Here is a 22,311-nt window from a genome sequence, read left to right on the forward strand (position 1 = left end):
GATAATACAAACAAACAAATAAATAAATAGCATAGAAATAAATAAATAAATAGGAAGAAAATTAATGATTGCCTTTTTAGAACCATTGGATTAAACTGTACTTGATCCCCATTGTACATGACATATTTTCATTTGGATCTGGTGAACATAATATTTCCTTTTCTTAGTACTATTTGATTTGAGTGTTGAAGAAAAAGAACAAAGTTTGGTTGACATGAGTGTTAAAAAAAATTAGAATTATTTTGATATAAATATCATAGATAATTATTAGAAAAAAGTACTGTAATCATAAAGAGATCTCGTAAAAGTAAATCTATAAATTGACATGACTTCTTATAATACAAATAAATATAAATTTACAATCTAACGTATCATAAAAAGTGACGTTAATTTGTAGATTTATTTTATAAAATCGTTTTTGACTAAAAATATTTCTCTTATTAGAAAAATATTACTATTTACTAACGTAGTCACAAGTATTGATGTGGCAAATTTTAACTAGTCCAATTATTTAATGTCACGAATTTGAAAGAATTAAGATTTTGTCTTAGTTTTAACCTTTAGATCTTAACAATAAAATAGCCACATTTTTGTTTATGCGACGAATTTTAAAGATTAAAATCCTAATTTACTATTAAAAGGTCTAAACGGATAAATATTGATATAGAAAGTAAGTCTACAATATTATTATCTCGTGAACGTCGTGGTGCTGTCCATTCTGTATATCTATCTCTATTTTGTTTTGAGTTTTTAAATTTGATTAATACAAAAATTTTAAAATATCTTTTTGATCTAAATTAAAATATTAAATTAAAAAAAATTATTCTCATAAGTTATTATTTACTACTTCACACCTCACATCTTATGAAAAATAATCTTAATACTCTATAAAAAATACTATAAATGTGAGATGTAGAAGTAAATAATGAATAATGAGTAAAGTTTCTTGTTTAAAAATATGAGTAATGCTACTCACTATCTTAATTCCATCATTTTCTCATTATTTTATGATGTGATATTAAATGATTAGAAATTATTTATTATATTTTATTTATAAATTTATCATCTAATATCTTATTATGAGATGATGAGTAAATGATGGGAAAATGAACGAGGGATAGATTTTTTCTAAAAATATTATTATTTAGCAGACACGATATTAAACGACTAATAATTTAAGAAAATAAAGTAAATTTATAGAAGAGAGGGAAAAAAATAGAAGAAGAAGAAGATAAAGCAATAAATGAATAAGAAATAATGAAAAAGCTCTCACTAAACTTCTTTTTCCTCCTCTTTGCTCAGTCTTGACTCTTTAACTAACAGAAGTGGTCTTCCAACAATCTCACTTCTCTCCTTTACATTCTCAGTTTGACCCATCATTCCTCTCTCTCTCTCTCTCTCTCTCTATCCTCCTCTTCTTCTTCTTCTTCTTCTTCTTCTTTTACAATTGTTTATGAGATATAATGTCTCCCTCTGCCTTGCTTTGAGTTTGTTCGTCTGAACGACAATGGCGAAAGTGCTGCTGCAACTTTCTTCTCTGCTCCTGCTTTTTCTTCTTCTGCAGCTGTGTCGTTTTGTTGAAGTTGCTCTCTGTCAATGTCCGAACTCGCGTTCTTCTTTTCTTTGACTTTTGCACGCACATTGTGATCTCGCCGATCCGTCTTGTCTTCCACGATCAGGTTCTTCTTCTCTTATTTCATTTATATCGTTTCTTTTTCTATATTTAAAATTTTCTTCATTCTTTTTTTTTTCTCATTTTTCTTTGCCTGTTTCTTTGTATATGATCAATTTGTGCATTGTCTCTCTTGCTTTCTGATGTAGAACAGTGTTTGGTTGCTGAGAAAGTTTAAGAAGGGAAAATAGACTAAGTTAAATATATATTTTTAAGACCAATATAGACTAAATGGCTTGCAAGGTTGGGTTTCTACTTAAAATTCATGTTTTACAACCGTTTTTTTTGTTTTTAAAATTTTTGATCTCTTAGAAATTAACAAACGAAGAAAATGTACATTCTATCTTGATAAGTACCCTCTATTCCTGAAAAGATTTACACCAACGTGGTATCATATTGGACTTTACAATCCAAATCTTTTGCCCTTCTGATCACAAAATCTGGGCAATCTCTTTTCTTTTTTTTCTTTGTTTTAAATATTAAGTTGGGCTTTCTAGGGTCCCTTCAGTTTCGTTATTAATATGAAGTGAGGAGCATCTATTTTATTAGTTATTACAATATGTCGTTGTTTGTTTACCAATGAAAAAAAAATTTACTGTTCTAGTACACGCGATTCTGGAGTAACTTCACAGGTAGTGTAACTTACCTTTGTTGTTACTTTTCTGTAATCACTTTCATACTTCAGTACGTTCTAGAACTTAAACTTTTGAAGCATGATTCATTGTTTCATGAATATCCATGGGAATTGAACTAGTTTTGGTATATGCTCAGAACAGGTGAATTAAGAGCCTAATTTAATCAAATGGAGCAATACGAAGTTCTGGAGCAAATTGGTAAAGGAGCGTTTGGTTCTGCTCTTCTTGTGAGGCATAAGCATGAAAAGAAGAAGTGAGAATTCCTTTCTTTTTTTTTTTTTTAAAGAAAACAAATCTGTGTCTGCTTTCTATTTAAAACTGTCACTGAGAATATATAATGTATTAAGTGATTTTGCTTTGCCTACTATTTGTTTTAAAGGTATGTGTTGAAAAAGATTCGTCTTGCTCGACAGACTGATAGGTCTCGTAGATCTGCACACCAAGAGGTCGGTGCTCTTTTTTTTTTTTTTTTGGGATGCCTTGATAAATTATCTGAATTTCATTTTGGCATAATCAGTTTTCCTTTTATATAATCTTTATCAATATATTTCATGCCACATCAATCCTGGTTACTTTTGTTTGTGGTTCTTGAGGATTACAATTGTGGACTTTATCAAAGGAAAAAATTAAGGGGGAGTTAAAAGAAACTTAGAAATTCTGGATATTTGCTTCTTAAAGATTGTAAGGAATGTTGTTTATCCTGATCAAGACTGCAAAATATGTTAAAACAGCTGTTGTGCATGTGGAAGTAGCTGAAATTAAGATATTTCAATCCTTGAAATGGATGTTACATGGCTGCATGATATTTTAGGAACTAAATGCTGGGCTGGATTGTGGTAGAACTCATATTAACTTGCTGGGCAACTATTGAACCTCTGATGTTGAATTATTCTAAATGCATATTTTGAGTTATATGGAGATTGACCACTTTCCTGGTTTGTGCAGATGGAGCTTATTTCTAAACTACGAAATCCGTTTATTGTGGAGTACAAGGATTCCTGGGTGGAGAAGGTGTGTCATGCTTGCCATTATCTATCATGTGTCTTTGCACATGATGTGGTGGTATCCTTTTCCAATGATTTCTACTTCATTGGTTGGATGATGAATAAGCACTTGTTTTTCTTTTTTGCCTGGTGTGAAAATGCGTTAAGAGGCTCTCCGGTTAAAGTTTATTACAAGAAGTTTCATTTAAAATCTTTATTTCTAGTTGCATACATGCACACTGCACAGGAATATGTAAATCTATTAAATAAAGAAAACTGTATTTGACTAAGGCAATTATATATGTAGACTTGAAAAATAAATTTAACGCTTAAAAAAGTTCCAATTTTGTCATCTTGATTTCCAAAATTTAGTTGAGCACCTTGATCTTCTTTCTCCTTGCTCTCATTTGTTTCTATTTTAGTTATGAGAAACTTTACAAATTTTGCTTTGTGGAGAGAGGGACCAAAAGCTGTTTAAATAGCATGCCAGAGTAATCCTAATCATCAAGAGTCATAATTTATAGGCTCTTTGACCTCCTCTGAAATTTAATAACCTTTATGATCCATAGGTTACTAAACCAAAAAGACGTGTTTATAAAACAAAAAGACATATAGTAGAACCTTTTTTTTTATATACATAAGTTAATAGTCTTATTTAAGAAAAGCTATAAGGGTGCTATCCATGTGCACAAGGAGAATATATGAGAGGCACCTAAGCAAGAAAGGAAACTGCAAGAAAATCCTGAAAACTAGAAGGAGAAGAAGGATGGGCATTCATCTAAAGAAAGTATTAAGGGGAAAAAAAGCACTAAGATTTTTTTATAGTCTAGCAATTCTTGGAAGGATAATTTCTCTCTCTAAATGCGGAAAAATGATTTGTACAGTCTTAGAGTGTAGAAGTCCTGTGTAGTCCATTTGAAAAGAAGTGGGACAAGTCTAGGACTCACATGAAAAGAAAATCCATTTTTCATGGTAAACCTTACTTTTATTTTTGCAAAGGGATTGCATTGGACTTGCACACCCTAGGATTGAATCTGCATTACTCCTAAATGCATCACATCAAACATGACATAATCATCTCCCACTAAGTTGCACTATACAAATTATTGGTCTGGCATTTCCAGCATGCCAACAGACAATCTACCTGTTGAGGCGTTACCCACTGTAGCACAAACCTACTTAAACACAGTTCCATAAAGGACAAGCGACCTCACAATGAAGTAAAAGATGATCAAATATTTATCCACTTTTTTTGCATGTAAAACATTAGTCAATCACTAAAATATGCCACTTCCTTAGATTATCCAAAGTAAGAATCTTCCCTAATGCCCCGTCAAAACAAATTAAGCCATAGGTAAAAGGAGCCTTGTTCTACCATATTTTCTTCTGTGGAAAGGATGATCCATCATATGATGTCAAAGCTGAATAATATGGTTTGAGTTCAAATACACCTCACATGGAGAGAATCAAAGAAAGTAAATTCTCAACTTCCCTTCTTAATTGTGTGAATGCAACCTGCTAACAAATGATGCCAGAGAATCCACCTCTGAATCCTTCTTTCTTTGATGAAGTCAACATCCCGCTGATTAGAGCCATTAGAAATCTGTAAATGATCCGCTAGTGAAGCTTCCAAAAAGAATAGTTCTGGATAAGGTTCCTAAAGGGTTTGATCACCACACCATATGTCGTGCCAAAATGTTACCCTCGAACCATCACTCACCACATATCTAATGATAGAAGAGAGCTTTCCCCAACCTCTTTAAATATATTTCCAAAGTCCCACTCCAAAAGTCTCATTAACTTTGCTAGAGCACCATCTGCCCCTTGAACAACCATTTTTTGATTCCTTCACCACCTTCCTAACGCTCTCATTCTTGATGGTATACCTTCATAACCATTCCCACAATAGGTTGGCTAAACATAATTAAGTTGTGGGCCCCAAGCCTCCCTCCCTAAATAATGGGAGAACACACCTTAAACCGCTTAACTAAAAGAAATGTAGACTTATTATCTAACCAACCAACAAAAAATCTCTTTGGAACTTCTCCAACCTATTAGCATTCCAACAGGGATGGGAAATGTAGATATATAGTAAGTTGGTAAGCTTGACAAAGTACTCTGTAAAATGCTATCCAACCTCCCTCAGACAAGTAGAGTTTTTTTTATTGGCACTAGGTATCCGGGAAAAAGTCCAGACTAATCCTGGGGTTGCATAGGCTCTTGGGAAGGAGTTTCTTGCAAGTGCACCTCAAGTAATTTAAGGGCCAGTCTGATGGGCCCAAGAGTATAAATGCAGAGTTTTGAACCTAGGGTGTATGGAAATAACAATATTGCCACTTTCAGAAATTTAAATCCTGAAAGTGAGATGTTTTTTTAACTTAGATAAACTTCTTAACTTTCTTTGTTTAACGACTGGTAACCGAAAATAACATGTTCAATCCTATTTATATATATATATATATATATATATATATATATATGTATATGTTAGGTTTTTCTTGTTTGTCCGTTTCAACTGTCACTAGAGCCAGGCAATGGAAAACGGAGTTGAATTGAGTTGGTGATGTGAATGATTTCATGAGTTTTATTCAAAACCAGTAGCCATCTAAGAATTGCAATTTGACATGCCCCAAAATCAGGAAAATGTTTCTATTATTTTGTTTGCCCTTATCTTCTGCTTTGATGGGTAGTGTCAAGTCAGCAATGAACACATTTAAACCGATAAAGAGTTCTTTACTTGCGCATTTTTTCCTCCATGGCATCCCCATTACCTCATTCCAAATCGTTATTTTGTTTGTTTATAACTTTGTCTCTGTTATCCCAATTTATTTTTTATTTTTGATAAGAAAACAATTATATTGATATGAGTAGGCAGCCCAAGTACAAAAGAGCTGTTATCCCAATTTATTCTGTTTTGCTTATCAAATACAGCAACCTAACTACTTTGTATAGCCTAGCACTGCGTCATATTGATGCCTCTCCTTCGCTTCTCAGGGCTGCTATGTGTGCATTATTATTGGTTATTGTGCTGGAGGTGACATGTGAGTGTTCTTTCTTGTTAAATCAAAACTTGAGAAACCAAGTATTTTGCTTTCTCTTAAAGGCTTGCAAAGCCTCAGACCATCAATGCTACTTTGTGTGACACAGGGCACAAGCTATAAAAAAAGCCAATGGCGTTCTTTTCCCTGAAGAGGTTTTTATTGATTTTGTTCTTTTTTTTCCTCCTTTGATTTTATTTTTACATTCATTGCATATTTTTCAACTCTCATGTGCTTAGTATTTTATTGTTCTGAGATTCTTTGATTACTAAAAGATCTACATGTATCAGAGGCTCTGTAAGTGGCTAGTTCAACTTCTGATGGCACTCGACTACTTGCACATGAATCATATTCTTCATCGTGATGTGAAGGTCAGTAGTCTTTCTGTCTCCATCCATGTTCTCTGAGTCTGTACTGTACTGATAGTCTTCTATGATTCCATCAGTGTTCGAATATATTCTTGACAAAAGATCAAGACATACGTCTCGGTAAGTATCTTATGATTGCTATATTTCTCCCAGAGGAGATATTTTGTTGCTAACAAGAGATCAATGATGGAGCAGGAGATTTTGGACTTGCCAAAATGTTGACCTCCGATGATCTTGCTTCCTCTGTAAGTAATGTGATCCATACATTGACAAGCTTATGAACAATTTGTTATAAGAATAATTCTACTTGTCATCCCCTACACCACACACCAATATGTGATTTGTCATTTTTTCCCTTCTATTTAAACACACACATATTGATGTGTAAATATGTATGTTTAAATAAAAGGAAAAAAATGACAAATCACATGGTGTGTGGTGTTGGGATGATAAGTAGCATTTCTCTTGTTAGAATAATTGTCAGTGATGATTATTGCCTTGTAACACTCAGGTTGTGGGAACTCCAAGCTATATGTGTCCAGAGCTTCTTGCTGATATACCTTATGGTTCAAAGTCAGATATTTGGTCTTTGGGTAAGCATTGTATGTAAGCTATTTGGCCTGGATTAATTTTGTTGTTCTTGAGTTACTTATCAAAGAAAAAAAAAAAAGAATTGTTAATTCTTTAGCTGAATGTTGTTGTGTATCTTGAAATTCTGTCATCCAGGATGCTGCATATATGAGATGACTGCTCACAAGCCTACATTTAAAGCATTTGTAAGAATTTGGACCTTTTCTTTCCATTTGAAGACGTTCAGAGTTAGATTGCTGATTCGCTTTTCGCTTCCCTTTGTGAGATTGATGGAATAACCTGAGGGAATCTGTAGACATCGCATGTTATATATTTGCTAATGGCTCATGCGCATAACTAGACCTCTCTGATACGTAGAAATTTCTTGGATCATAATAATTTTATTTTAGTTAGCCTACCAATAACAGCCATATAAAGATAATGAGTATGATTGTTCAAATACATGCATATGCATACATGCTCACCCTCTCTAGATAATTTAAATTTAGAGAAACTAGAGAGAGAGAGAGAGAGAGAGAGAGAGAGAGAGAGTATAAGCAATGGGGGTAACTTTTCTTAAATTTTAAAATAATTTATCAGGAATCAAGTGGGGTATGTTTTTACAAGAAGTCTGTAGACAGCTGTTCTGTAAAAAGATTTTTTCTTAACATCAAGCTTTTTGGTAAGGTAAAATAGTAACTTGAACAAAGTCTCACAATTACAATCATTTGTGCATTTCACACTTTTCCTCCTACAGAAACTAATTTATTCGTCCTGCATATTAAACACCACCATTCATTATCAGTTAAAGCTTTTAGATTCAAGGCTTAGCTTGGAACTTCATGAAAATTATAGTTTGGGGAATTTCATACTTCAAGAAAATTATCTAAAGCAAAACTTTTATTAGTTGTGCAGTTCTATCTATGTTTAGCATTTCTAGAATTTAGAATATCCACTTGTTTAGTTTGAGATTTTTAAGAAGTTTCAAATACTTGAAGTTCTTTTTTGCATTGCATTGTCATAATCTCTCCTCTGGTCCTGAGTGTGTTTGTGTTTAATAATAACTTGTTTTTATCTGGTAACTTGTTCTTCATGATTAATGTTGGAAAGCTTCACTGCAACTTCTATGCTTTTAAGCTTTGTCCTGTCCATTTAGTGATTGTATTGGATTAATTTTCAGTTAACACTCTTATTCTTGTGCAGGACATTCAAGCACTGATCAACAAAATTAATAAGTCTATAGTGGCTCCTCTTCCAACGAAGTATTCTGGGGCATTGTAAGTTTTTAACTGTATTGGTGGTTAAAGTAAAGGTATTACTTTACAAGTCTAGTTCCTAAAACCATCCAAGATTGACATTTGGCAGTTAGGTAGGTTAAGTGGAAGTAGCATAATGCTGGATGGATAGTTGGATAGCTGGATTTTGAAAGTTCAAATGAATTCTATTTGTATATGTATCTTAGCTTCTAGTTAGTTCGCTTTGTTGATCTAATCACTTGTTTCTGTTTTCAGTCGAGGTCTTGTCAAAAGCATGCTGCGGAAAAACCCAGAGTTTAGGCCAAGTGTATGTATAGTTCTTCACTAATCTGAATTTTAGATGAAATGTGAACTGCATCTATAAAAGTACATGATACTGGACACATTATAGATAAACCCACCCGTGGGTAGCTCAAGTGGTAACGGTGAACTGGTGTGCATATGCCCCATGTCACAGCTTCGATTTCCCCCGGGATCAAACTGCAATTTAAGTGGGAGGCCATGGCAGTGGGTTGATGTGCTAGTCTTCCCGGGCTTTTAGGTTCCATGAGTGAATCCTAAGGGCTCTGCCATGGGGCAGTTCACCTGTCATTAAAAAAAAAAAACATTATAGATAATCTACAAAGTTCATCACAAAGCATTTGGTCATCCTTCCCTAATTGTCCAAATCATTGATCCTAAGTTTAACATGTTATGTTCAAATTGCCATGTATTGGTGGAGGGTGTGCTACTTTATTTACCTTTATGGTAAACTGATCATACAACATTTAGGTTTTTGGGGACAATTCATGTAACTTTTTGTCAAACACTCGGACTCGTACTACCATTGCACCCCATGACCCCCCATGTTTCCTTGATGGTATGTCACGATGTTACCTGATAATAACAGTAGTGGTTCTGCCAAATCATGAAACACATCATTTTTTACCTTAAAGATTAGATGGTATCTCCAAGATGCAATATATATGGATTATTAGGTTTTTGACCCTCCAACTAACACACTTTTTACAATGTGTACTATTCGAGATCCAGTTATCAAGATTGTGCCACATCACCTAGTTTCACCTATTTTCATACATTTTAAAATTCAAAATTGGATGAGGGTGCTTTTTGAGATTCGGTGATAGTTTGGAAGTGCAATGTGTTAGTTTTCATAGTATATGATGCACATTGTAAAACACATGTTAGTTAGATGTGGAAAGCGTATTTTCCCCTTTTTTCTAACTCCCATGGGTGAAAGTTACTTTATATATTTGCTTTATGAGTCAGGTTCATACTTTCAGAATGCTAAAATGGCTTATTTGGATAGCATTTTGAAACTAACTTAAAAGCGAAAGGTAATAAATGCATATAGTTGTTTTCCATAATGCACTTTTTTTGTCTTAAAAGTTTGTTCTTGGAAGCAAAGAACATTATAGGGATAAGTTAAGCACACTCGCTTGAAGTCTAAATTTCAGTTTACCTCTTTGAGGTTTTAATTACTACAAAAAGAACTATGAAGTTTGAAGTTGTGGCATTTCACCTCCTGCTAGGCCACCATCAAGAGAATCACATGCTCTGGCTCAGTGATTTCCCATGACAATTGTCCTTGTATTAGGACTTTCAACCCCTTTCTATTTTCATATCTGCCTAAAAGTCTTTCAGAATACAAGAAGAATGAGTTTTCCATGCAAGGGGAAAGCATTACAAAGAAGTTGTTTAAAGAATAACGTGAGACACTTGATTCTTTCCTTGATGGCTGGTGGACAAAAGTGGGGCATATACTGCTATTTTTCTTAAGGGAAAAAATATACTGTGTTAAATTTGGAGGTTTTTTTGTTCCAAAAATAAAGTACAGGGTGATAAGTAATAATGGTTGAAAATTTATGGTTTTCTGTATGTCTTTGCATAGAAGAAAGCTATATTCTTGAAAGCAAAACTTTTCCTCTTCTCATGAAACCCTTTTTTATTATCTGTAGAGTACTGCCTCGGTCATTGGACTTGTTATCTCCTTACTATACATACCTTGCTGTTGACAACCATCTACTGTAAAATTGTACCACTGTTAAAGCAACACTGGCACAACTCCAACCAATTCCTTCAGTCTCATAGTCACCAATCTATCTAATGTGGAGCCAGAATAACCTTTAGCCTGATAACCCAATTTCTCATGATCACTTTTATTATTGTCTTTGCCCCCCTCATTTCATCAAATGTGGCTTGCTTCCTTGGCAAAATCCCATTGCTTGGCCATTTGCTAAAATTGGTCATCTATTCCTGCTTTGAAGCTAGAAAATAAAATGAAGTTTTTAAAAAGAGACAGAAAAGTTAGTTTTCCTGCCTGATAAGTATTTCATAAAAGGAAATCCAAATTATGCCTTAAACTCTGCCATGGAAGTAGATTTAGGAAAGGTGTATAAATGGACCCATGAAATCTGCCACATTGACATGATGTGACTACCAGTTTTGAGATATTTTGGGTATACAGTTTGCTTGAATCTTTGTATTCTAAGTGTGCTAATGACATTGAAGATTTTCCTCTCATTTGGAGTGAACCTACCGTGGCAGGCTGCAGAGCTGCTTGGGCACCCACACCTTCAGCCTTATGTTCTTAAGGTTCATCTCAAGATCAATAGCCCAAGACGTGGTAGTTTACCAGTCCCCTGGCCTGAACCAACTTATATGAAGAAAACCAGATTTTCAGAGACAAAGGATGTTCCTCTTGTTACGTACAGGGAGAAGCGCCATTCATTCAGCAATGATAGGACTTTGAATCCAAGTATTTCCGGGGCTGAACAAGATTCCCTATGTTCTACACTAGATATTCATGATAACCCGAGTTTTTCAAATCGAAGGTTACAAGAGCTGTCTGTTGGAAGCATCCATGAACAGACTGCCATTTCTAAGACTGTTCTTGCCAAAGCTTCAGATATTGCCAAGTCTTCGAGACGTATTCCAGCAAAAGCTTCTGGTTCTCCTAAAGGATGTGAATCGGTAAGATCTGGTTGAGCTCTCTCTCTCTCTCTCTCTCTCTACATACACACGCATGTGACAACCTTTGACATGCCAAGTTTATCCAACTAAGAAGGTCAAACTTCACTTCTTTGTGGTGACTTTTGTGCATTGAACAATTGTTGGAAGTTTTTGGACGGTAATTTTGCTTGTCTGAGTTCTTGAATTTCATTTTTTGCAGTTTCCTGTTTCACGGACTCCAAGAAAATCTGTCACTATGGCTCGGAGGACATCTTTGCCTTTGTCAACAAGAGGTACAATTCAACAGTCCCCCTGCAAGCACAATATTGGTATCCTCAACTGTATAAAATCCCCCGATGTTTCTGTCAATTCTCCTCGAATTGACAGGATAGCTGATTTTCCAATAGCCTCTTATGATGACCCATTATTCTGCATCGGTAAAACTTCAACCTCGGTGCAAGGTTCCTCTGGCTCCCCACAGGACAATGATCGTTCCCTCACCAAAGATAAATGCACTGTCCAGACCAATAGAGTTTCTGCCAAACCTAGTTTGCCTGATGCCTGGAAGGGACTTCGTCGCAGCATGTTTCAAGCAGATGGACGGGAAGAAAGTGATGAGTGCTCTGATCAAAATGCAACTGCTGGGGCATCAAGCCGCACTTCATCAGACTCTCGTCACCGCCGGTTTGACACATCATCATTCCAGCAAAGAGCTGAAGCTTTGGAAGGGTTGCTTGAATTTAGTGCAAGGTTGCTGCAACAGGAAAGATATGATGAGCTTGGGTGTTGTTAAAGCCATTTGGTCCTGGGAAGGTCTCCCCCAGGGAAACTGCTATCTGGTTGACTAAGAGCATCAAGGAGAACCCTCTGAAGCAGGAAGATTAGCACCAATCAACTGCCACCACTTGTACTATAAATTTAGCTGCAATCTATAGGGCCGGCTCTATTTGTTCTTGACATGTCGAGGTACTAGGAGCTTGGGCAGATATGCTGACATAGCAGTTTTTTGTTAGATTTACACGACTCTTCCATATTCTCCATGCTTCTGTTTCATGATTTTCATTAAGATGGGTAATTAGGTACGATATCATGGTAAGTATTTAGCTTGACAAAATAGAATTGTTGTGATATGTACAACTGTTTCTGATTAGTGCAAGGATCCTCTGTAGTTGAGCTTCAAGTGAAGAGCATCCAGCAACTGGGCTTGGCTCCAATTCACATCCTTTGGGGGCCTTTATTTTTTTGTAATCAAATTGCATTTTTATTACCTATTTTTCTCACTCGGAGGTTACGTTTATGTAGGAGTTCGGCTTACAAGTGGATGTGTAGCACACTACATCGGTAAGCTTTCACATGTTCGCTGTGTTAGAAAGAGTTTGTAAATGGATTTTTTCTCTCTACACGAATTATTTCCTATGTTGGAAGTACATGATAGAAGAGAGAAGACAATGATAGGATGTTAATGACGACTAGTTGGAAGTAATCTGTAACTGAATATATATCCTCGTACAAAATTAGTCTCTTATAATTCGTATGGTTTCGACCTTTTGTATCTTTCTTAAGCACGCATGTCTGCAGCTTTTCAATTCTTCATCATACGACAGAAACACCTTCAAGTGCGATGCACCGAGAGAGAAAAGAACTGTATGTAAATCCATACTAGGTTGAATTCCCATCCTCCCTTGTAGTTACAGTGCATTTATTCATCTTCTCTGGTTGAAGCTTACACTATCTTTTGTACCTTCTCTTCTTATAAGTTTCTCAATTGGTGATGAACAGTGATGATGACTTGCTAGTACATTGTCAAATGGGGCTGCACCATTCATTAATGAAAGGAATTAGACAACAATAGTAAAAGAGTAATGCTATATGGAGTCATAAAGTGTGTAATTAATTTTTTTTTTTTCATGTGGTTCTCGTACTCATTCACTTTTTTCAAAATGATTGCACAATGTTTGCGCACTCACGACTGCAACTATCATTTCTTAGAGTAACGCTACATGCAGTGGTAGAGTGCGTAAGCGCTGTGCAGTCGTTTTGAAAATAGTGTGGTCAACTATTAAAAAATTAATTTGCAAGATAAAAAAACTATATTTGCAAGTTGGGGTAAAGGACACATTTTGAATTTTTTTTTACAAATTAAATAATGTGAATGGTGTGCCCTTTATACCAGTTTAATAAATCTTTCTCCATTGATTTCTTACCTCGTATACATCAAGAGATGTGTGGTGGTTGGAATGACTACTTGTTGGTGTAACTGAATCAAACTTGTTGGAGGATCTTGTTGATCGATACAGCTTGACAAACCAGGGATCATGGTTTGCATGGCCAACACGTTTGGAGCGTGAAGATGAACGTCCTCGCATTTGATTATCCAGTGGGACGCTTGTTCTATCTGTTGATTCCCTTCGCCTATTTTTCTGCCTAATGCTACCGTTGGGACGTTGCTTTGGTTCACTCTGTGACCTGACTTTAGCACTAGAGGATTCTGTCTTGGCCATGTAATTTGGTATGAATGGATCATGGCCATGAGACATGTGGTTTGCACAATCAAGTTGCTGAGAGGGGGAAGGGGCTCTTCTTGGGTTTAATTCAGATGTGGGTATATAATGCTGGGGGCTGTTATTTGCAGTAAATGAGTATTCCTCATATGGATTTTCTCGCCTTCTGCTCGAAAGATCTTCCGAATAATATGATGGAAAATCATCCTCAGTCTTTTCGATTTGTGAATGATTCAGATAGCCACTTTTGCACTTTGAGACTCCCTGGAAATCTTGGAGAGTCATATCCATTTTCTCCTGCATAAAGAAGGCCATGCTGTAAGTAAGCAACTGAAAAAATTCAGATCGTGGCATTTAGGTATGTTGCAGCAGGTAATGACCTTTCTAGGACCTTGACACTTGTTTGGTTTGTTAGAAATGACAGAAGACGAAAAGAAAATGAAATAAATGAAACTCTGATATACATAATACAGATGTAGATAAATAAAATATTGTGAGTAGGATAAAATGCAAACAAAATGAGGTTTACTCTGCGCATTCTTCTGAGCTCATTTTCCAGAGTAAAATTCCTATGAATGGATTGTTGCTTTTTGACATGAAGATGTGCTTCCTCGGCCATCTGGATTCTCTGAACCCTTGCTCTAACTTGAATAGATATCAATGCATGCATGCGCCGCAGAGTAGCATTTGTTTGTTTCCTTACCTGATGACCCCTTACAAGTGCTTGTAACTTGACTAGTCCCCTTAAAGCAGACAACGCTTTCCTTGCCTGACACAACAACATAGGCAGATCAGATCATTGAAATAACTTAGTAATGAAAGTTTGTTGGAATCAACATGTGAATGTTCAGATGAAAGTTGATACCAAATAAGAACGGAAGACAGCTTGAATCTTTGTGGCAGCTGCATATTCAACATCTGCAATTAACACAGCATGATTCTGCAGAACTTCATTTTCTGCACCGGTCTGCACTGGAAGCTTGGTGGTGTCAAATGAATCAAATGATTTAGAATATTTATGAGATGTCTTTTTGCCAGATGCTCTTCCAAAACTCCATCTTCGCCTTGTTTTAGGAATCCCCGGCTGGCACTCTGTTTTGTTATGTGCATACTCAGCAGGAAAAGATGCATCAATTTTCTTGTATTTCTGCTCCCTTTTCCCTACCAAAAAGTTTCTGATCCATTTGCTTGCCCTTCCCATCTTTTGTCACATCTTCTTAAGTCCCATGTTTCTAAGAAAAGTTGTGAGTAAATTCCTTGTTTTTATATAATCAGTTGAGACCTGTTAACTTGAAAATCCATGTTTAATATGGAAGCTAGCTTGTTTAACTTGACTCCCTGTCGTGAATCTGTGGTATTATGTCATTTGTTATTGACTTTGGCCTGCAATATCCCTGGTTAAGCCATTTGCCACTTTGATGAACATTAATATCAAAGATTCTTTTTTCTGTGCTGAGCTTTGTCAACCGCTCAAGTACTATTGTTTCCTTCCGAATTATAAATCTCCAAGAGGCAAGAGCCGTTTAATCAAAGTGTAGTTCTTGGAGTAATCAGCTTAGTCCATCGACTTGTTTTGTCAAATCACCAATTATCTCAAGAGTTCAACTAATAATAATAATAAAAAAATGTCTTTACAACGATACATATATAATTTTGAAGGAAAAACTTTACTTCAGTTGAGCCATGCAATCCATTCTACCATTAAACGATCATAAATTTGGTTATTTAAATTTAAAATAATATTCAAAGGTCATCATGTCGATCAATATTTCTTTTATATTTAATTTATATAAATTAGTAATCGCAAAAGATGGCATTAATTAAACAACTCATAATCAAACATTAAATATAAATATATATATATATAAATAATTTAAGAAAATTTCTACGTATCATGTGGATGGGCATGCAACTAGTATCCTAAAAACTTCGTGAATATTAAAGTTGGGTGGCGAGCCCCTCCAACCTGATCTGTTTGCCCAATTCACTCATCCCGCTAGGGGACAGGCGAGCAACTTGGCTGGCCCGAGTGTGAGTGGGGTTTCTAACTAAAAAACACACATAATGGGCAGGGGACGGGTGGGTACCCCACCCATCTGTATAATATAAAAAAGAATCTTAGATATAAATACACATTTTTCTCTCTCCTCTCATTTTCTCCTCAAGCCTCCAACACACTATCCTCTTCTATCTCCATTCTACATACTCTCTCTCTCTCTCTCTCTCTCTTCTCTTCTCCCAGCCAATCTTCTTCTCCTTCTTGTCTCAACATCTTCTTCCCATGCTCTTCTTCTTTTTTCTTGTCTTTTTTCTACTGCTCTTCTCCTCCTCCTCCTCCTCCTCCTCCTTCCTCGTCAGTGCAAGACTTGCGATCATGGTCGCTTGTCACTCGAGCCAGAGACCCGCAACCATGGCCGCTGATCACTCAACTTTTAGTCTCGGGTGTCTTTGCCTTGCCAAACTTCAACCCAATCTTTGCCTTGTGTGGATTTGGTGCTTTCTGCATACAGAGAGCCACAATGGTGGTGGCTCTCTGAGTACAATTCTAGTGGTTTTCCTCATATGTTTTTAGCTTTGTTGGTTATGATACGGTGGCTGCAATATGTTTTTGGTTTTGATATGGTGACAATAGCGGCAGGGATCAGAACGGTGGATTAAGCCACCTATCTGCCTGTCGAACGGACATGACTAGGGAGTATATGGGGGAGGGGATCGGGTGTGGGAGAAAAATTGATTCCTCGCCCAAGCACTCCTAGTGAATATGAAAAATTGAATTTGATTATTAATTTTATATATTAACTTACATTAATCATCTTCTCAAAGCCAAGCACTTCATTTTTGAAATTAATCATCACCACATGCTTGTTCAAGACTTGTTGCTTTTCTAGGCCTTTATGGCCTGAAAGGCCTCGTCTTGCATATGCAAGTGGCCTCGCCTAGTTTCCAGGTAGGTTGATTGGCCTACAGGCTGTCCAGCCACCCGCGAGCCTCAATGGGTTATAGGTCCATTGAGTCCAAAACTTTTATAAGCCCATTTGGGCATTTTACATGTCATAATAGCTTCCAACCCCTTTCTGCTGTAATTTCTACATCATAACTTAATCGAGTAATTCTATTCATCATCGTAATTCTCATTATCCTCATCATCTCATGATATGACATTAGATGATTGGAGATTATTTATTATATTTCACTTGTGAACCTATCATTTAATACACATTATGAGATGATGAGAGAACGATATGAAAACGGATGATGAATAGTTTTTTTTTCTAACTTAATCTAAAACTATTACATTTCAACTAGTTTGAGTAATCTAAGAATAACAAATTTACATCACAAATTGTTATGATAAAAAATACTTAAAACACCCAAATGTTGATAACTTGATATTTGTATCTAAGATGCCATAACCATAGAAAACATGGAAAAGAAAAAAAAAAAAAACTGATAAAAATGACAATACGATGTCTAAAAAATAAAGGAAATTCAATTAGAAAAAAGAAGATAAGTATTAAATTTATGGAATGTATTAGCAAATCATATATGTATCAATCTATGCACAAAGTACATTGTGATTGGGCCACTTTTCACGAATCTAGTGTGCATCAAAATTATCTTTTGATAAGAATTATTAAACATTTTACAACAAGAATTGAATTAAGAGCAATTACCACTTCCATCTTAATTGTCCTCCTGCTCGTAGCTCTTTACAAAATCTATCATCTCCCAAATATCATTCGGCTTCTCTTTAGTTCAATTTTGAGTACAAATCAAAGCTTCCACTATACTATGAGACAATAAGCTCATGCATGGATCTAATATGCACATCCAGTACTAAATGTGGACTCTAAGGCTACTGTAGAAATCGGGAGAACCAAAATACTATGGGCTATCTCTTTGACATGATATAATAATTGACGTTTTTTCCACCAACCTAAAATATCAAAATCTTTCACATATGGGTGTAATCTGCCGACAAGTATATTTTTAAGTATGTTTTGCAGTCTAAATTCTTCTTCTGTTCACGTATATCGCCAAATCGCAGATACCACTTACTCCTTCTTAGCTTCTTGACATTAGTAGGAGGGGAAGAGGTGGATGATGGGACCTTGATATTAACCCCTTTGAATAGACAAACTCATCATACAACCTATTAAGGGTATCCTTAATCCTTAACATAAGTTGATCCATCCATCCCTTCCCGCTAGTCAACCCATATACAATTTCATTAATTTTGTAGTACGAGTCAACAATAATGGCAATATATAGCAAACTGTTGATCTTACTCAAATTTCTCCAATCTTTTACACATTTTTTCTAATTGCTCATTTACTTGACAAATTAAATGACAATATTCATTTCTTGTCACATACAAAGAACTAAAAATGGTACATATGACATCATATAAAAGCCTAAAAAGTCCAATAAAGACTCAAGCATTTTCCTAATCCACATCTTTAGGTTGCCCTATTCTCCCATTCCTTTTGTCTTCATTAAAGTGATGGGCATATTGCATGTTGTCATCTCCTATGGCGTCAAAGACCTTCTATATTATTCAGTCATTTAAATATAAAAAAAGTTAGGTTTTATCTTGTAGGAACATCAAAACACAATATTTTCTTAAATTCAAGACCCATAGTATAAATAAAAATCTTGAATTTCTCAAGTCTAGTTGCAGAAGGCCTCACTGGATGTCTTACTTTTGCAATCGACTCATAAACATCTTTTAAACTGTCCATCACAATAAGATTAAGGGGATGTGCACAACACCGCACATATAAAAACTCATCACCAAGATGGACAATATTACTCTCTAATTTTATTCTTCAAATAGTCAAGTGTGGCATTATTAGAAGAGGCATTATCCACTGTAATTGATAAAACTAGCTCCAAACCATACTAGTTTATTAAGAATATTTTCGTGCAAATTCTAATCTCTATTTATAAAAATGTGTCGTAAGATATATATAGTTCAAATTTTGGTCTAATATCCATGTTTGGTGGTGAGACAAACTCTTTAACCTTCCAATAAATTATTCAACAAATCCTTTTCAAGCTCATATGTTTTGAAAACATCTTCCACCATCATGTGGTGAGAATAAATGTTACAAATGTTCTAAAATGATGTCATTTTAAGGAGTTCAGATATTTTTTTTAAATATATGTAACATTGTTGTAAAATTAAAGAAAAGTAACAAGAGAATTGAAATACTAAAATATCTGAAACTAGTTATTTGGGAACTAAATATTATTTCTCTCAACTTTCTTGTTGTGTGTCTATAACAAATGTTCCTTAAGACGGATACATGATATTAAATGAATACATGAACTTAGGGAATGACAATAAATGAATCAAGGGGATACGTGAACATGAGAAATAGGAATATATGAATGTGTAAGAATTCTAATGGTCATCCATCAAATACATAAAATGTATTTTACTACATTTATGTATTTACAACACTCCCCATTGGATGACCATACATAAAAAATATGCCTCATTAAAGTTTTGCAAAAAACAAAATCTAGTGGGAAAAACTTATGGCGAAGGAAAAAGAGTACAACATTCTAATGTGTCTTTGAATATTTTAGAATTGCCTTATTAAACCTTGTAAAAGAAAACTCTGTGGGAAAAATTTTAGCGAAGGAAAAAAAGTACTAATTGGATAATAATTGACTTCCCTTCATAAGTATGCAGATTTTCAATTGCTCATGATGAAAGATCATTGAGCTGTCGCATTCCCATATTGTGTACCAACATTTTAAATGTTGCAATTGGTAAATTTTTAGTGAATAAGTCTGTCAAATTATCACTTAATTGTATTTTCTTGACATCAATGTCACCACCCTTTTGAAGCTCGTGTGTATAAAAAAATTTTGGTGTAATATGCTTGGTCCTATCACCTTTGATATAACCTCCTCTTATTTGCATAATACATGCTGCATTATCTTCATATAATATTGTTGGGCGAACTTTGATTGTAGGTAAACTACAATTTTCTTGAATATGTTGAATTACTGATCTCAACCAAATGCATTTACAACTTGTTTCATGAATTGCAATAATTTCTGAGTGATTGGAAGAAGTAGCAACTATTATTTGTTTGACAGACTTCCATGAAATAGTTGTACCTTCATATGTAAATAGGTATCGTGTTTGAGAACGTCTTTTATGAGGATCAAATAAATAACTTGCATCTGCATATCCAATTAATTGTGAACTTGATTATTTTGGATAAAATAATCTCATGTCAATCGTACCACGAAGGTAACGTAAAACATGTTTGACCTCATTTCAATACTTCTGAATTGGTGTAAAACTATATCTAGCTAATAAGTTGCCTGAAAATATAATATTAGGTCTTGTACAATTTGCAAGATATATTAAAATATCAATTGCATTAAGGTATGATACTTTAGGGTCAAGAATTTCTTCATCTTCCCTTCAAGGTTGAAAATGGTATTTTTCTATATCAAATGGTGAGATTTATCCATATAAAAGTGCTTCAATAGTTTTTTCTGTATATGTAAACTGATGAGCTAAAATTCAATTTAAAAAATATTCAATTTGCGGACCAAGAAAAAATTTGATTTTTCTAAGATTTTTCAATTCAAATTAATTTTTCAAAAAGTTACAATTTTTGTGAGCTCTTCTAGGGTTCTTACGAGATTTCAGTCGTCTATATATACTGCAATAATTGTAAATCCAGACTATAACTGCTTAATGAAAACACATAGACAAATTGAATTATTTTCAAATCCTTCATTCAATAGATATTCACTAAAGAATAATGACATACACACAACACAGTACACAACACATTATAAAACAATGTTATAAAATGAGGGTATTTTTGTAAAATGATTTTACTTTTATAAGATGTTTTACAAAAATATCCATCATTTAAAACATAGTTGTCTAAAGTGTTGTAAAAAATATTGTGTGTAAATCATTTTCCTTTATTAAAACGATTGTATCACATGCGTCCGGATTGCTTTAGACTATATAATGATTTTTCTAGCTTGATAGAATAAACACTACCGGATTTTGAATTATATGGTTCAGGCATTTTATATTTATCAGGGATTTTCATATATATATATATATATATATATATATATATATATCGTTATCTCATGATCCATATAAATATGCAGTAACCACATCCATTAAATGCATAACCAAACTTTCTATGACTACTAAGCTAATAAAAATCTGAATGTAATTGAATCCAATATAGAAAAATATGTTTCTTGATAATCGATATCAAGTTTCTGCAAAATATCTTGTACAACAAGTCATGTTTTATATCTCACGATTTCATTTTTCTCCTTACGTTTAAGTACAAATACCCACTTATATCTAACAGGCATCACACTTTTAGATGTTTGGACTACATGTCCAAATACTTCACGTTTTGCAAGTGAATTCAATTTTGTATGAATTGCATTTTGGCCAATCATTTCAACGTTGGCATTCTACAACAGTTTGTGGTTCAATTCATCATTACTTCTTGTAATGTCAACGGCAACTTTAAATGAAAATATATTGTCGACAACAATTTTATTTCTATCTCACAATTCTCCCATACTTAAATAATATATCGAAATTATGTTATTTTCATGTACTTGTTCCTCTTTAAGAGATAATTCTTCAATAGATTCTTCTTCAGAAAATTCTTTTTCAGGAGAATTTGGTATTAAATGTTTAGATGAATCAATTGATTTTGTTGTCTGTTCTGTGGGTACGGCTTCTTCAGGAACACCAATTTCTTTTTCTTTTAATCTTCTCTTTTGGGGAATCTTATCCTTTGCACCAATAGGTCTTCCACGCTTCAAGCATATCTTAGATTCATTTGCTACTTGATTTCTTGATTGTCCTACAGGGACTTCAATCTTCACAGGGATATTAACAGTTGAAATATGAAATTTTATTATTTTCTTATTATCTGTAAATGCATCTGGTAATTGATTCACAATATCTTGCAAATAAATAATCCTCTAAACTTTCAGTTCACATTGATTTATATAAGGATCAAGATGAGATAATGTCGAAGCATTCCATGTTATTTATCTTTATATTTCAAGCACATTTTCTTCTCCTAATGGTGGGAAAGTTATTTCATCAAAATGAAAATCATTGAAATGTGCCTTAAAAATATCACCTGTTAAATGTTCAAGGTATGTAATAATAGAAGGAGAATAAAAACTAATATAAATTTCAAGTCTTCGTTTAGGACCCATTTTAGTGCATTTGGGAGGTACAATTGGAATATAGATAGTACAACCAAAAATACGAAGATGAAAAATATTTGATAGTTGACCAAAAGCAA

General features: G+C 34.4%; 1 protein-coding gene and 1 pseudogene across 1 annotated transcript; one reads left to right on the plus strand and one right to left on the minus strand.

Annotated features, from left to right (window-relative positions):
• The first annotated feature begins 1,267 nt into the window (after positions 1-1,267).
• On the plus strand, positions 1,268-12,693 carry LOC121260789 (annotated as a pseudogene).
• Positions 12,694-13,876: 1,183 nt separating this feature from the next.
• Positions 13,877-15,176, minus strand: LOC121260119 (protein IQ-DOMAIN 14-like; the record flags this gene model as incomplete). The annotated part of the gene is made up of 3 exons (XM_041161968.1): positions 14,841-15,176; positions 14,505-14,744; positions 13,877-14,272 (listed from the first exon to the last, which is right to left on the minus strand). Coding segments are annotated over exons 1-3 (972 nt in total), but the record flags the coding sequence as incomplete, so codon positions are not given.
• Between the last annotated feature and the right edge of the window lie 7,135 nt (positions 15,177-22,311).

This window comes from Juglans microcarpa x Juglans regia, chromosome 4D (assembly GCF_004785595.1).
Source record: "Juglans microcarpa x Juglans regia isolate MS1-56 chromosome 4D, Jm3101_v1.0, whole genome shotgun sequence".
In the NCBI taxonomy this organism is placed as follows: Eukaryota; Viridiplantae; Streptophyta; class Magnoliopsida; order Fagales; family Juglandaceae; genus Juglans; species Juglans microcarpa x Juglans regia.